Genomic DNA, 13,523 nt, shown 5'->3' on the forward strand with positions numbered 1-13,523 from the left:
TACGTCATCACTTGATATTTAGGAAACATACAGGGTTTACTTGTAGCCAGCAGGCCACTAGGGTGCAACTTGTGCATATGTAATTAGTACCATTAATGGACTTTCTCTGGAAAAAAAAAACAACACAAAAAACACAAAAAGGTGACATGTAGCTTTGAGTGAAATGAAATTTGACTGTTTGTAGCGATTTTGTACAAAGTGCCTTCAGGAAGTAGTAACGTACAAGAAAATGAGAGAACAAATACATTTGCTGTCTTCAGGCCATCTGAGGTCACGTTGTCAAATCAGTGTTTTATTTCACCATTGTTGGTGTCACATAAAACAAAAACAAAGAAAATCATGATGAATACACATGATGTGAATCAACATTATGCCTTAATTACAGGTAAAACAATGGGCTATGATGTATGTCAGCACTTTATTGTCCAGGAAGGAGGGGGGAAACAAATGAAAATATCACCATTAACAGTGTTAGAAACACATGTTAAAGAATATGTTATTATTGTGGGTTTATACAAAGTAACAGTGAAAGACATGCAGGTCTTGTCAGTTAAAGAGTCATTTCACTAAGATGGTAAGCTAAAGATCATACAGCTTCCATGTAACTTACCTGTGAAGCAGTGATTCTGTTCAAAAAGGAGACATAGTTTTATCCATAGTATTTTTGCAAGTAGTTTGTTGTAAATTCTAAAATAAATGTCTTTCACCTGCGGTTTCCTGTGTTTCGTTTGTCAACTCACTCCTCATCAGCCGGTGCTCAACCATTAATAGCCACAGAGGCTCGCTGGGAAGAGCGCAGGTACGTTCTCAGGCTGCACGACGGTCCTCAGGTACTGCGATGATGACGGTGTGTCTTTGTCGTCATTATCGGTGTCACTGTGACTGAGTCAGGCCGACCATAGAGGCGCTCAGATCCCACAGCTTCTTGGCGGCTTCGTCGTCCTGTCCCTGAGGGGCGGCGGCCTTAGGGGCACAGTCGCTGCAATCGGAGCAGAATTCAGTGTTTGAGACGCAACTTGATGTATTCTTACTATGCTCATTAGGTCACATGAGCAAGTTAACGATTCAGGGCTAAAGGATAAATACGAATGGCAGGCACATGGTGACATACAGGGTAATGGGAACATTTGTGCATGATAATAAAGGTTTTACACACAGATTAGTGAAAATAAATGGATTTAAATGTATTAGTGATGTGTTGAACCTAAGGCTTATGAACGTAAAAAAACAAATTACAGGAAGACGTACCTGTTTTTATATCCTGGGGAGGTCATTGTGTTAACATGATTTGAAATTGCACTTTTTTTTACATATATTAAAATTACTTATTTAACATATGCATAATGTAAAAAAAAAAAAAAAGAAAAAAAGAACTAATGTATCGTTACTTTCCAACCACCTCTGTAATATTGCTCACCTTTACAGGGCCTTTAAATGTATTAAGATAATTGCTTTGGTTTTCCAGCCCACATCCCTGCTCACGTCTCTCAGAAGGCAGCTATTTTCTGCTTGGAAACCTCCGTTGAGTCTATTGTGCTCCACCTGCACCACGCAGCCCCAGACGGTTAACAGACACATTTAGCGAGAAGCTGGTAGATCACAGAGCAACTAAAAGACAGTCTGTCTCTTGGGAGTCAGCTGAGAGGAAAAGGATGGCAGATGTTGAACTAGCATTCTTCAGACGGTGAGATACGTGACACGAAGTGAAGTCTAACGCTGCTCTGTATCTGCTGGGTGGGTTTTAAGTACGCCGGGTCCGTGCTTATATCAATCTAAAGTTTGCCAACATTTTCTTGCGTTTCAAACTTCTCTTCATGTTTTTGTTATCCACCAGGATACACACAATCCTCCACAATAACAACAACAACAAAAGGTTTGGGGAATGTGTGCATTAATGAGTTGAGACATTCAAGCACCTATTATACAGATTTGAGTTTTTTTGGCATGAGCTTGGCACGCCTTCTTCACTCTGCAATCAGGGTGCAGATGCACGATGAACTCTCACACACTGGTTCATTTGGCTGGTGAGGGTCCTCAGCTCTGTGCTCAAGCTCGGCACGTCTCCTGGCCTCTGGCACAGTTTGAGGCCGGAGCATGCACCTGTATGCAGAGGAAACGTGCAGATGCGGCTGTTCCGCGTGACAATCATTTGGCGACACAGTAGTGTAAGAAAAATTCAAAGGTGTGAAGGTGTGCAAGGCTATTCTTCCCCTCAAGTTTGGCTGGGCAGCCAAATATAAACCAGACGGGGGAAGGTGCGCAAGTGTGCAACTGTGAATTCAAATAGGCACACGTGCAATCCAATTAAAATGGCAGAAGCATCTCTGGTACCTTGACAGTGAGAAACGTGACCCACACCACTGCTAAGGGTCACAGGGCCTGAACAAACTAAACAAATATTATTAACAAATTAAAGACAACACTTCAAGAAATTATTTGTTATTGTGGAAAAGTGTGTGTTAATGTTAATGAATTCAGTTGCACAGCTTTCTGAAACACTTCCAAAAAAAGGGGGGAAAACTAAGAAAGATCTGAAGATAGTCTATCTGCACTGTCGCAGACCAATATTTGGAAAAACGCCATCTCAGCTGAGGTGTCAGATGCTGAACTGGGAGTGACAGATCATAACGCCACCTCTATTAAAAGATGATGTTTCAGACTCAGTGCTGAGTTTTTATGATGCACTTTTGCCTGTACATGGCCAAACTGACTATGCTTAATGATGCACGTTATGGGGTTATGTAGACTACTACAACATTAGCAAGGACTTTTAAACTATACAGGCTCTTATACACCAAGCCGACATGAAGAACTAATGACAAAAGGCCATGTGCTGTGACTCTTTACGTTACCAGCACCTGGACATTAAAACAAATATTGAACTCGAATGCTGTAAAAATGATATCACAAACGTACAACCTACTTGTGTGTGAGGACATGTAGCTGCTTTGGGGGGTTTTGTGCATAAAATTATACAAATATCCATTGCACTTTTAGAAACCAACCAAAAACCGGCGTTTCAATATAAACCAAAACATAATAGATGGACTTAATTGTCATAAAGATCATACACAATGGGGTAATTTGAATAAACTTATGTTGTGCTGACTCTGAAAGGTAAATGTTTTCGGTTAAAAAAGAAAAAGGTAAAAAAGTTGCACCACAGCATAATTATCTTGCACTTCAGAATAAATACAATGAAAGTAACCCAATGAAAATAAGAGCATTTGCAGTAAAGTCCTGAGCAGATGGATGGATGGTACTGGAAACGGACCAGTAATGGGGGATGGGGCGAGTGGGTGTTGAGAGTTCATATGGATTATTTTGTGTATTTTTGCTTGTATTATGCATTAAGGCTCAATAGCGTCTGAGGCCGCCAAATACATTAGAAAAAAAATATTTTTTTTTTTAAAGAAAGAGATTTTCATTGATGTTCTGACAGTAGATTATCAGCTTGGTGTAAAAGTGCAACTCACCTGTAGTAGAGTCCGCTCTCCTTCTGCAGGCTCTCCTCCACAGCACAGTAGATGGTGGTCTGCGCCCCCTCCGTTGGAGTCTTGATGAGAAAAGTGAGCGGTACGTACACAACTCTCTTCCAAAGCGGTATATTGGGCCAGAAGTGTCGACCTAGCTCAGTCCGAATTACTCCAGGGTGAAGGCTGTACGTCGTCACACCAGTGTCTAAAAAAAGATGTAAAACATGGTAAAATCTGGAAATGAATACCCAGAAAGTCTCCCGAAGTGGACTTAAGTCGGATATAGCACCTTGCAGTCTGTTGGCTAGCTCCCTTGTAAAGAGGACATTGGCTAGTTTACTTTGACCGTAGCTTTTCCAAGGGCGGTAATCCTTCTCCTGATTGATGTCATCGAAATAGATTTGACCTGTTGATGGTAATTAGCAAAAGAAACTGAAATGAAACTTTTTCTCAGACAGGGTTTATACAGCAATCCTTATGTTAAATTTAATACCAATTTAATACCTTTTTCACTACCATCAGATTTTTTTTAAAAACTGTCACAACAAGTGTTAATCACAGACCTTTTAACATTAATACAGATTTTGAACTATAGAACACTATACAGAACAGATTTATAGACTCATTGATGTTGACCAGATGTTTCACATTTATTTCACTTTGTGAATGACAATAAAATAGACTGCTTAAAATGTAAAAGGTAAAAAATAATACCAATTTAAAAAAAAAATAATACCTCTGACAGTGAATTTAACTTTTAATGGCCTTAAATTTGGCAATTTTCATTTATCACTTTTTAATACTTTTTAAAACCCCACGGAAACCCTGCTCAGAAATTGAAAAAAGAAAAAAGAAAAAAGAAAAAACATCCACAGCTTTCACAGAGAAAGTGAAAAAGATATCAACCTTACCTCTTTCATGTGCTAAACTGGAAACATTGACAATGCGGCTCGGGGATGATTTCTTCAGGAGATCCAACAGGCAGTTTGTTAAAAGGAAGTGGCCCAGATGGTTCACCCCGAACTGCATCTCAAAGCCATCGTCAGTCTTCCACTGCGGACAGCTCATTATACCTCAAAATAGAAACACCACAGCACATTAGTTTACCACCATCACAAACGCAGAGTAAAAACTCACAGCTTCTGTGATATTTTACATCACACCAGAGGGCCCGATGTGACATCGTCATGCACCTGCATTATTAATGAGGACATCCAGCCGCTCTTCACTTGCCAAGACATCTTTGGCAAGTTGTCGCACCGACTGTAGAGATCCCAGATCCAACTTTTTGACGACCACGTTGTCGTTTCCGGTCTTCTTTCTCACATATTCTGCTGCTTTGTTGGCTCTGTCCATGTCTCTACAAGCCAGAATCACCCTCGCACCTACAACACAGTCACACACGATTCAGTAGACGCGTCATCCTGTAATTAAAAATATAAGCCGGGATAAATCGCCAACCTCTTCTCGCCAGGTCAACAGCAGTTTCTCTGCCGATCCCCGTGTTGGCTCCAGTGATCAGTACGGTTTTTCCATCCAGCCGGGCTTTGCTGCGGCAGACGCCCCCTGCCATCCATTTCTTTACACCAAAAAGTCCCACTCCTGTAAAGATATACACAGGAAGAAAAGGAAATAACCACCAACGACATGTTTTGTTTGAAATTTCAAACAGACGCAGCGTCATCCAGAAGTACTCCAGTTTTATTAACAGAAAAACATGATACAGTTTTGTTATTATTGTTAGTAGAGATGTAATACATTATTTGTTATCACACTGCTGTTTCCTTTTCACATAATGATTTACCATCGCCAGCACCAGGAAGAATAGATGACCTTTCACTTTGTGTTAACAGAGGTCTAAATTAATAATGCATCGTAACACCTTTTTGATAAATTTGGACACTTCATAGATTATATGATTCATGGACAGATTGAAAAGAAAAATAATGACATCAATTAAAAAATCGTGTAATAGTTAATTGCATCCCTGAAAACAAAAAGGCTCAAACAAAGGTTTCTAACACATAACACACATACAGATCACAATCAAGGTGGTCTTCCCATCTAACGCTTATTCAAACTAACATGTTAAGTTACCTGAAATAAGGTTTTGACAGGTTTAATTCACAAATAAATTAAATTTCCCTCTGACAACTGTTTTCCTATGTACCTATTTACTGGTAATAATCATCTGTCACTTTAGGTGCTTTTATTTCAGCTGTAAACTGTCACAGAATCTAAAACATCACACATATATCCTTAACTATTTAATGAGATACTCTTTCATTTCCCACTTTGCCTTCACAGTCTCTGCATATTTACCTGTTAGTGCGACAGCAGCGATACTTTTAGGATACTGGAAAAACATGGACTTTGTACCCGCTAAGGTCTGCATCTCTTCGCTAACACTGAGCTGTCACAGACACGAAATACGTCTTAAAAGTTAGAGTAACTTCTCCATCTCTGAGCTAAGAAGATCTGTTAGTTAAATGTGTAAAAATAAAAACAGGAAAAGCGTTCAATGACACTTGCTGCTCACGCTGCGTGGACATGTAACACCCCGGAAGTCCCGCCCACTCCGCCACAACGGAGAGATCCTATTGGTTCCCTGTTGAGTGACGTCTTCTTGGGATTTACAAACTAATTTTGCACTTTTTAGATTTTGCAAAAGTCAATACGAAGTATTATAATAGTATTAATACGTTAATAATAGTATTATTACGTTTTGGACGTTTTTTTTCCTAACTTTGTATTTATTTTATTTAATAATTCTGGTTAAATAGAACTTAATTTATAAGTCTGTTACCATACTAACACTTTAATAAGTCCATTAACACTATTAATTATAATTAATACAAATATTTAATCAACAGAAAGATTCGTTATAGAACAAGCAAATCACTAAGAATTCAATCTGTAAGCTAAGATAAAAAAAGCAATATTGTGCATGAACTTAAGAATTTTTAGCAAAAAAACCTTTTTTCCTGTGTGTGTGAATCAGTATTAGGGACTCACACTATGTTTTCTCAGAAAACATTGACAAGTTTTCTAATTGTCAATAGGGCTTGAAAGATTCTCAACTTTTAAACTTGCTAATACTATTGAGGCCTGTTAGTTTTACATTTGATGGTAAATATACATAAATACGTCATATCTATGTTTCATAGACCAAGTTTCCGTCCCTTCAAAATCTGTGTGTGAATTCATGAGCTTTGAAGATTCAGTCAGAAGAAAATGGCTTTAATTGTTGAGAAATGTTGAAATTTTGTGCTTTATACTATATATATTTGTTAACGTTTATATTTGTGTCCAGATTCAAGACAAGTTCTCTTTGAGGAAAATAAAGTTAAAGCAGTTATAATTGAGATCCTTTGTGAATGTAATTTCAGTTTAATGATTTATTTATTGCCTGCTTTTCCATTTTTGAGGCCTGCAATTTTTTACCTTGCACAACCAGGCTGTTTTGCAGCAATTTTGTTCTTTAAACCCACTTAATTGTCTTGTTTTTCAGTTTTAAGTTCGTTACTGACTGCACGCAGCTCAAATGTTCAAATGTCATTCAACTACATTACATTGTATTTATGCAGAAAACAGGAACATGCATTATTTTGTTGCATCTCCCATTGTGATTTTGCCATCAATGCCTTGTAGATAGTTCCAGTAGATGGAGCCATTTCTGAGGTTCCAACCTGTCATCCTTTTACTCCTGTCTTTTATCCTGTCAGTGTTACAGCAAAATTAAGAACTCTTCTGCTGAGGACACATAAAGTGCTTCAGAAAATTATATTTTTAATTCCTGTGAGCACCATGCGATTTCATAATTACGCAAGAGACGAAACCCACCAGTGAAATAACAGTAATGACAGCTTCGGCCTGCACTTTCTAATCCAAACTGAATCTGGACCGGAGCAGCAACTGAGCAACTGGCTTTTGAAATGAAAGATTTAATTCCTCTGTTATTACAATGACTTAATTATACAGCTTTTCCTTTTTCAACATATCATGGCCATCTTTGAACTTTAAGCTTTGTGAAGTCGTCTTATGAGTCTGAATGAGAGCTATGTATAGACATCTGACCTTGACGTTTACAGGATGACATCTGAAGGTGTCTGAAGGAGAGTTTATGTAGTCCAAGGGTTATTGTTGAAAGGAGAGGATTATGTAACTTTGCCTACCTGAACAAAAAATACTGTATTCTTGATTTCGGTATCTTATTACACATGCAGGATTAAACAGCGCCTGAAGGGAAGGTGGGGTGGCGTGGCTGGTTTGAGACTGACCTTCATCTACCTCCTTTATAATTAAACAAAAAGAAAACAATGAAGTATATTTCATCAAATATATTATATTCTCTAAAATAAAAGGATTTGGACAAGTCTTATTTGTTTTTTGATCAGTGCAGCCACTACGCTCTGAAAGTACTACAGGGGTGACTTGTCTGCTGGCTCGCCACCAAGCCCGCCATGTGACCGTTCTGCACACTTCCCAGTCTTTCTCCCAGTATGGTAACCCTGCTCTGCTATAATTAGAGGGCCCTCTGCTGAGACTTTTTGGAATGTGACGTTCCTCTATCCGCTCTGCAGATAATTCAGAATATATATATATATATATATATATATATATATATATATATATATATATATATATATATATATATATATATATATATATATATATATATATATATATATATATATATATATATATACATGCATGTAAATGTATGTATGTATATGTGAATAAAACCTGAAATAGCTAACTAATGCCAGTTTGTATAGAAGGGCTTTTATGAGTCCAAGAGGTTAGGACTGATAAAAACTATAAACTGAATACAATAGAAACCATATTTAAATAAAAGTTAATGAAGTTGCACAGAAAGACACACGTCTGAGGACATTCAACAAGCTATACTCTAACTGCGTTTAATGAATAGATAAAGAAAAGGCAAAATGTACCCCAAAAAAATGTAAAAGCCAGAAAACCCTTTAGCAGGAAAATATGTTTGTGCAAGAAAAACATGTAAATGTGCTTTAGAGCTGCTGTTTCTTTGTAATTCTTTGATATATTTACAAACAGACACACTCCAGTGAAAGCGTTTAACATTAACACGTCTTTACGATATCTACTTTGAGAGCTCAACGTCATTTTTGAGACAGCTTCTTTACAAATTTGACTGAAAAACAGATAACGTTTTTCTACAAAATGTAACAGAAACATTTATTAACCTGCATGTTTCCTGCGTTCTGTTAGTTTGCAGTTCCTGCAGTCAGGTGGTGAGAGTTTTGGTCCACACAGCAACACGTGGGGAGTTGGATGGCAGCAGTCTGGCTTCCTGAGGGTGGTTCAGATTTGAATGCCAACTTCTTTGTCAACCTGATCAGTCTGTCATTGCTGGTGGGCTGCATACCACGGGCCTCTGAGACGGTTTTAATCAAGCCTCTTGTTAAAAAAGCCTCCTCTTTACTTCTGAAATCCTACTTGTGTACAAGTCATTTAGGTCAGTTATGGTGTTAAGTTGCAGAAAGGATTAATAACACAGACACAATAAGAGTTATGATGATTATTATGATCTACTTATGGAGTGTCTGAACTGTACTAACATTAATCTGCAGAAACTGGAACTTGTTTAAAGGATCTGGACATGGCTGCTAACAATCACAATTAAAACAGATTAAAAGCAGATTCCTACTATTATGATAACCTTTCTCCTAGTTCTGTTAATTGCACGTGACTGTTCTCAAGTTACACTGTGGCAACATTTATAGTTTCATTTGTAGGCATAAACGAAAGTAAAGGTTATCCAAGGGAGTCTGTAAGCAGAATCTGCATCACAGCAGGAAGGCTGGCAATGTGAATACACAGACGAGGCCATGAGGTAGCAGCTCAGCAATGCACATGGAAACCATATGTCATGTGTTTGGTGTCAAGATAAATAAAAAAAAAGAAAGATATTTATGCTTACGTAATTTTGCAGCTTGAATTTCTATGTTACCTATCTGAGGTTGTGTCTAATCCAGAGAGTTAATAAGTATCCATGAATGTCAGAAATGCCTGAAGAGCTCATCATTTCTGGTTTCTGAATTTAATTAAGACATTAATGGTTTTAATCGGTCTAAAAACACTCATTCTGTTACCTTGTTCAAATATTGTGAATAATCCCAGAATTATTTTTCATCATAATATGTCCTTTAACTCCCACACCGAACAGGTGTCTGGTCTTTTACCAATACAATACTCAAGATTAAGAATATTTTGTCTGAAGGTAATGCAGGAAACATAGCCCATGCTTTGGATGCTTCAGGATTGGGCTACTGCAAATCCTTGTTCAAACAAATTTGCTGAAAAAAATACAAATACTATGAGAAATTACACTTTGAGATTTATGGTTGTAATATTTTTCTAAAAAGCATTAAATTGGGACTCACAAATATACATTTTACTAGGCGTATCACTCTGTTTTCTTTTAGAGCCTTTTTGTTTCCATTCTGTGTCTCTTAGCATTCAGATTACAAGGTTTATGGCTGTTTTGTGTCTTACATTGACTTTCATGTTGTTCCTTTTGTTTTCTTTTTATTTCACATCTACCTTTTGGTTGTTCTCTGTCTGACGTCATGATGCTTTTTGTTATGGTTAGAAGTGTTTTTTAATCTCTTTTGTCTTTTTTGTGGTGGATTGCGCTCTCAGTTTGGTTATTTGCCACAGCCTTTGTAAATTTCAAATTTTTTTGTTAATTACCTGTAGCCTATGTCTTTTCTATGGAATTGTAATCATAATTGACTCATTTATCTTTCTTATTTTGATAGGTTAAACATCTTGTTTTATTTCTATATACATTTCAGTTAGTTTTTTTTGGCATCTATTTGTGGCCATTCTCTATCTTTTTTGTGTTTTCTGTTAAAGTGATTCATTGATCTAATTTTAATCCATGCGTTTACTTATATCTTGCGTCATTTTACAACTCTTTTTTTTTTTTGTCATTTTGGTTTCTTTATGTCGCTATACAGCATGTCGATGGATGGATGGATGGATGGATAGATGGATGGATGGATGGATGGATGGATGGATGGATGGATGGATGGATGGATGGATGGATGGATGGATGGATGAATGAACAAATCCTCTATGACTCTTTTGAGTGGGTTTAAAGCAGATTTTTCAGAGCCCTCGTTGAAGCCATATTGACATCCAGAAGCCGACTCCCTCCAACAATGTTAACAAATGGGCACAACAAACAAGCCTCTCTCTTGGTTGAGACAAGCCTACCTAACCTCAGTTACAACTATTGACTACCAGAGCTGAAATGAGGACTCCCTGAGCGCCAACTGAGTTCTGTCAGGGAGGGCAGCAAATACTGGCCATTCAGGCTATCCACCCTGGATGGGTGGAAGGGTGAAGGATGCTCAAACAGGCTGTAAAAGTGGCTCTGCTGCCAGAACCAGCGTCCAACGAGATGCCAGCTTTCCTACAACGAGCATTGACCAGCAATCTTCATGGAGGCAAAGGTGGCTGCTGTCAGGTGGTCCTGCTCCTTCCCCCTGGAGCTTAGTGGGTTAACCCAGAGCTGCTCAGTGGTCTTTTAGTACAATTAAAAGCAAAACAAGCTGTTTTTTTTTTAAATAAGAAAAAGTATGCTCCTTTCAGTCTTTATTCATAATTCGGAAGACATATTCAATGAAAGTGCTGAATAGCTAAACATGCCATTTGACTCCATAGACTGGAAATCAGCTGTCAGCCACAAAACCATACTCCTAATGATAACTTTAAATAATGAAGTATGTAAACATTCACCCCAACATTTCATGGATATGAAATCTAGCAATGGAGGCCAAAACTATTATTGTCATTTCATGTTTTCTTTGGAGGCTGTAAGCGTGTTTATTTCTGTTGAAAAGTTGGACATCTTAATAGGTGTCAGTGAAAAAAGAGGCTCACTTTTGGAGCCAGCCCCTAGGTGAACTGTAAGTTTTGGTACTTATGCATTCACATCAGCGTTATAAACCAGCAAATCAGCATTTTTTGGATAAGACCTGAAAAATGTCAAGTGGTCCAATACACATGCACTTGTTTTGGCTCAACAAATTCATATTTGAATGTGCCGGTTTCATTGTCTTGGTGCACGCCTCCTGGACCCTGAAGTGTGCAGGAAAGATAGCGGCAGACCCCTCCCACGCCGGACACAAACTGTTTCAGACTCTCCCCTCTGGCAGGAGGCTACCACAGACTGTCCCCCACCCCACTCTACATCACATACCGTAAAGACTCCACTCCTGACCTTATGCGTCACATACTAGGTCACCTCTGTACAGACTCATTACTCCGGCACTTTAAAACCAGTCCATATTGTACTTTTTTTTTCTTTTAATATTATTTGTTCTTTTTTATTGCACCAATCACCACAACAAATTCCTTGTGTGTGTAAAACTACTTGGCAATAAACTTCTTTCTGATTCTGATTCTGATTCTGATTAAATAACAGTTAATGGAGTCGCAGAGAAAGACACACGTCTGAGGGCATTCAACAAGCTACACTCTACATAATGAATAGATAAAAGAAAGGCAAAATGTACCCCCAAAAAATGTCAAAGCCAGAAAACCTTTCTCTTTTAGCAGGAAAATATGTTTGTGCAAGAAAAACATGAAAATGTGCTTTATAGATGCTGTTCCTCGGTATCTACTTTGAGAGCTCAACGTCATTTTTGAGACAGCTTCTTTACAAATTTGACTGAAAAACAGATAACGTTTTTCTACAAAATGTAACAGGAACATTTATTAACCTGTATGTTTCCTGCTTTCTGTTAGTTTGCAGTTCCTGCAGTCAGGTGGTGAGAGTTTTGGTCCACACAGCAACACGTGGGGAGTTGGATGGCAGCAGTCTGGCTTCCTGAGGGTGGTTCAGATTTGAATGCCAACTTCTTTGTCAACCTGATCAGTCTGTCATTGCTGGTGGGCTGCATACCACGGGCCTCTGAGACGGTTTTAATCAAGCCTCTTGTTAAAAAAGCCTCCTCTTTACTTCTGAAATCCTACTTGTGTACAAGTCATTTAGGTCAGTTATGGTGTTAAGTTTCAGAAAGGATTAATAACACAGAGACAGCACCAATAAAAGTTATGATGATTATGATGATCTAGTGCAGGGCGGTATACCGGTTCATACCGAATACCGGTGTTTATTTTTCTTATGATATGAATTTTTCATATACCGTAATACCGGTGAGTATGTACAGTAGCGTACACAACGTTGGCAACGCCGCGCGGCGGAACGTAGCGCCGCTGGACACTGTTTGTGAGGGGACTGTTTAGCAGTAGTGATGCACCGATTGTTCGGTAACCGAAATTGTTCGGCCGAAAATGGCAAAAAAAAAACACTTTCGGTGTTCGGTGGAATAAGTGGGAAAAAAACTAACAATTAATAACGGCGTTGTAATATAAGGAAATAGACTGGCCGCTCCCGTACCGGCGCCGCACCACAAACATAAATCGTTGGCCAACCAAAAAGTAACCACATAAGAATTTTACCTAACATTCACCAGGAGGTGGAACCAAAACAACATAATGCTGGGAAATTAAAAAATGTTCAGTTTTTTTATGTTCAATAAATATTTTCTACCTTGTAATTTTGTAAAAGATTGTTTTCTTTGAAAAGCATGCCTAAATCAAATTTATTTGATTTAGGCATCCTCCTCATGACAGTAAAATAGTCCATTCTAAGCCAATTTACTGCAGCAATTCCTTTCCAAATCATTAGAAAATGTGGTTAACACCCAGTTGTGCATGAAAAAAAAATACAGTGATATACCGTGAAACCGATATAATTTTGAAAAATACCGTGATATAAATTTTTGGTCATACCGCCCAGCACTATGATGATCTTCTTATGGAGTGTCTGATCTGTACTAACATTCATCTGCAGAAACTGGAACTTGTTTAAAGGTTGTGCACATGTCTGCTAACAATCACAATTAAAACAGATTAAAAGCAGATTCCTACTATTATGATAACCTTTCTCCTAGTTCTGTTAATTGCACGTGACTGTTCTCAAGTTACACT

The 13,523-nt window shown here is 38.1% G+C and overlaps 1 protein-coding gene across 3 annotated transcripts; it reads right to left on the reverse strand.

Moving 5' to 3' along the window:
- Nucleotides 1-271: 271 nt before the first annotated feature.
- Nucleotides 272-6,034, reverse strand: LOC133444250 (retinol dehydrogenase 11-like). Of its 3 annotated transcripts, XR_009782710.1 has the most exons (9): nt 5,799-6,034; nt 4,938-5,078; nt 4,670-4,861; nt 4,388-4,549; nt 3,766-3,882; nt 3,477-3,681; nt 708-979; nt 611-626; nt 272-416 (listed from the first exon to the last, which is right to left on the reverse strand). XR_009782710.1 is itself a non-coding variant. In XM_061721875.1 (7 exons), exons 1-7 carry the CDS (start codon nt 5,869-5,871, stop codon nt 874-876), a joined length of 996 nt encoding a protein of 331 aa, XP_061577859.1. In that variant the 5' UTR covers nt 5,872-6,034; the 3' UTR covers nt 272-873. The 3 variants fall into 3 exon arrangements, 1 of the variants encoding a protein (XP_061577859.1); XR_009782709.1 differs by having other exon boundaries at nt 272-626; XM_061721875.1 differs by having other exon boundaries at nt 272-979.
- Nucleotides 6,035-13,523: the final 7,489 nt, after the last annotated feature.

Source organism: Cololabis saira, chromosome 5, assembly GCF_033807715.1.
Source record: "Cololabis saira isolate AMF1-May2022 chromosome 5, fColSai1.1, whole genome shotgun sequence".
Classification (NCBI taxonomy): domain Eukaryota; kingdom Metazoa; phylum Chordata; class Actinopteri; order Beloniformes; family Belonidae; genus Cololabis; species Cololabis saira.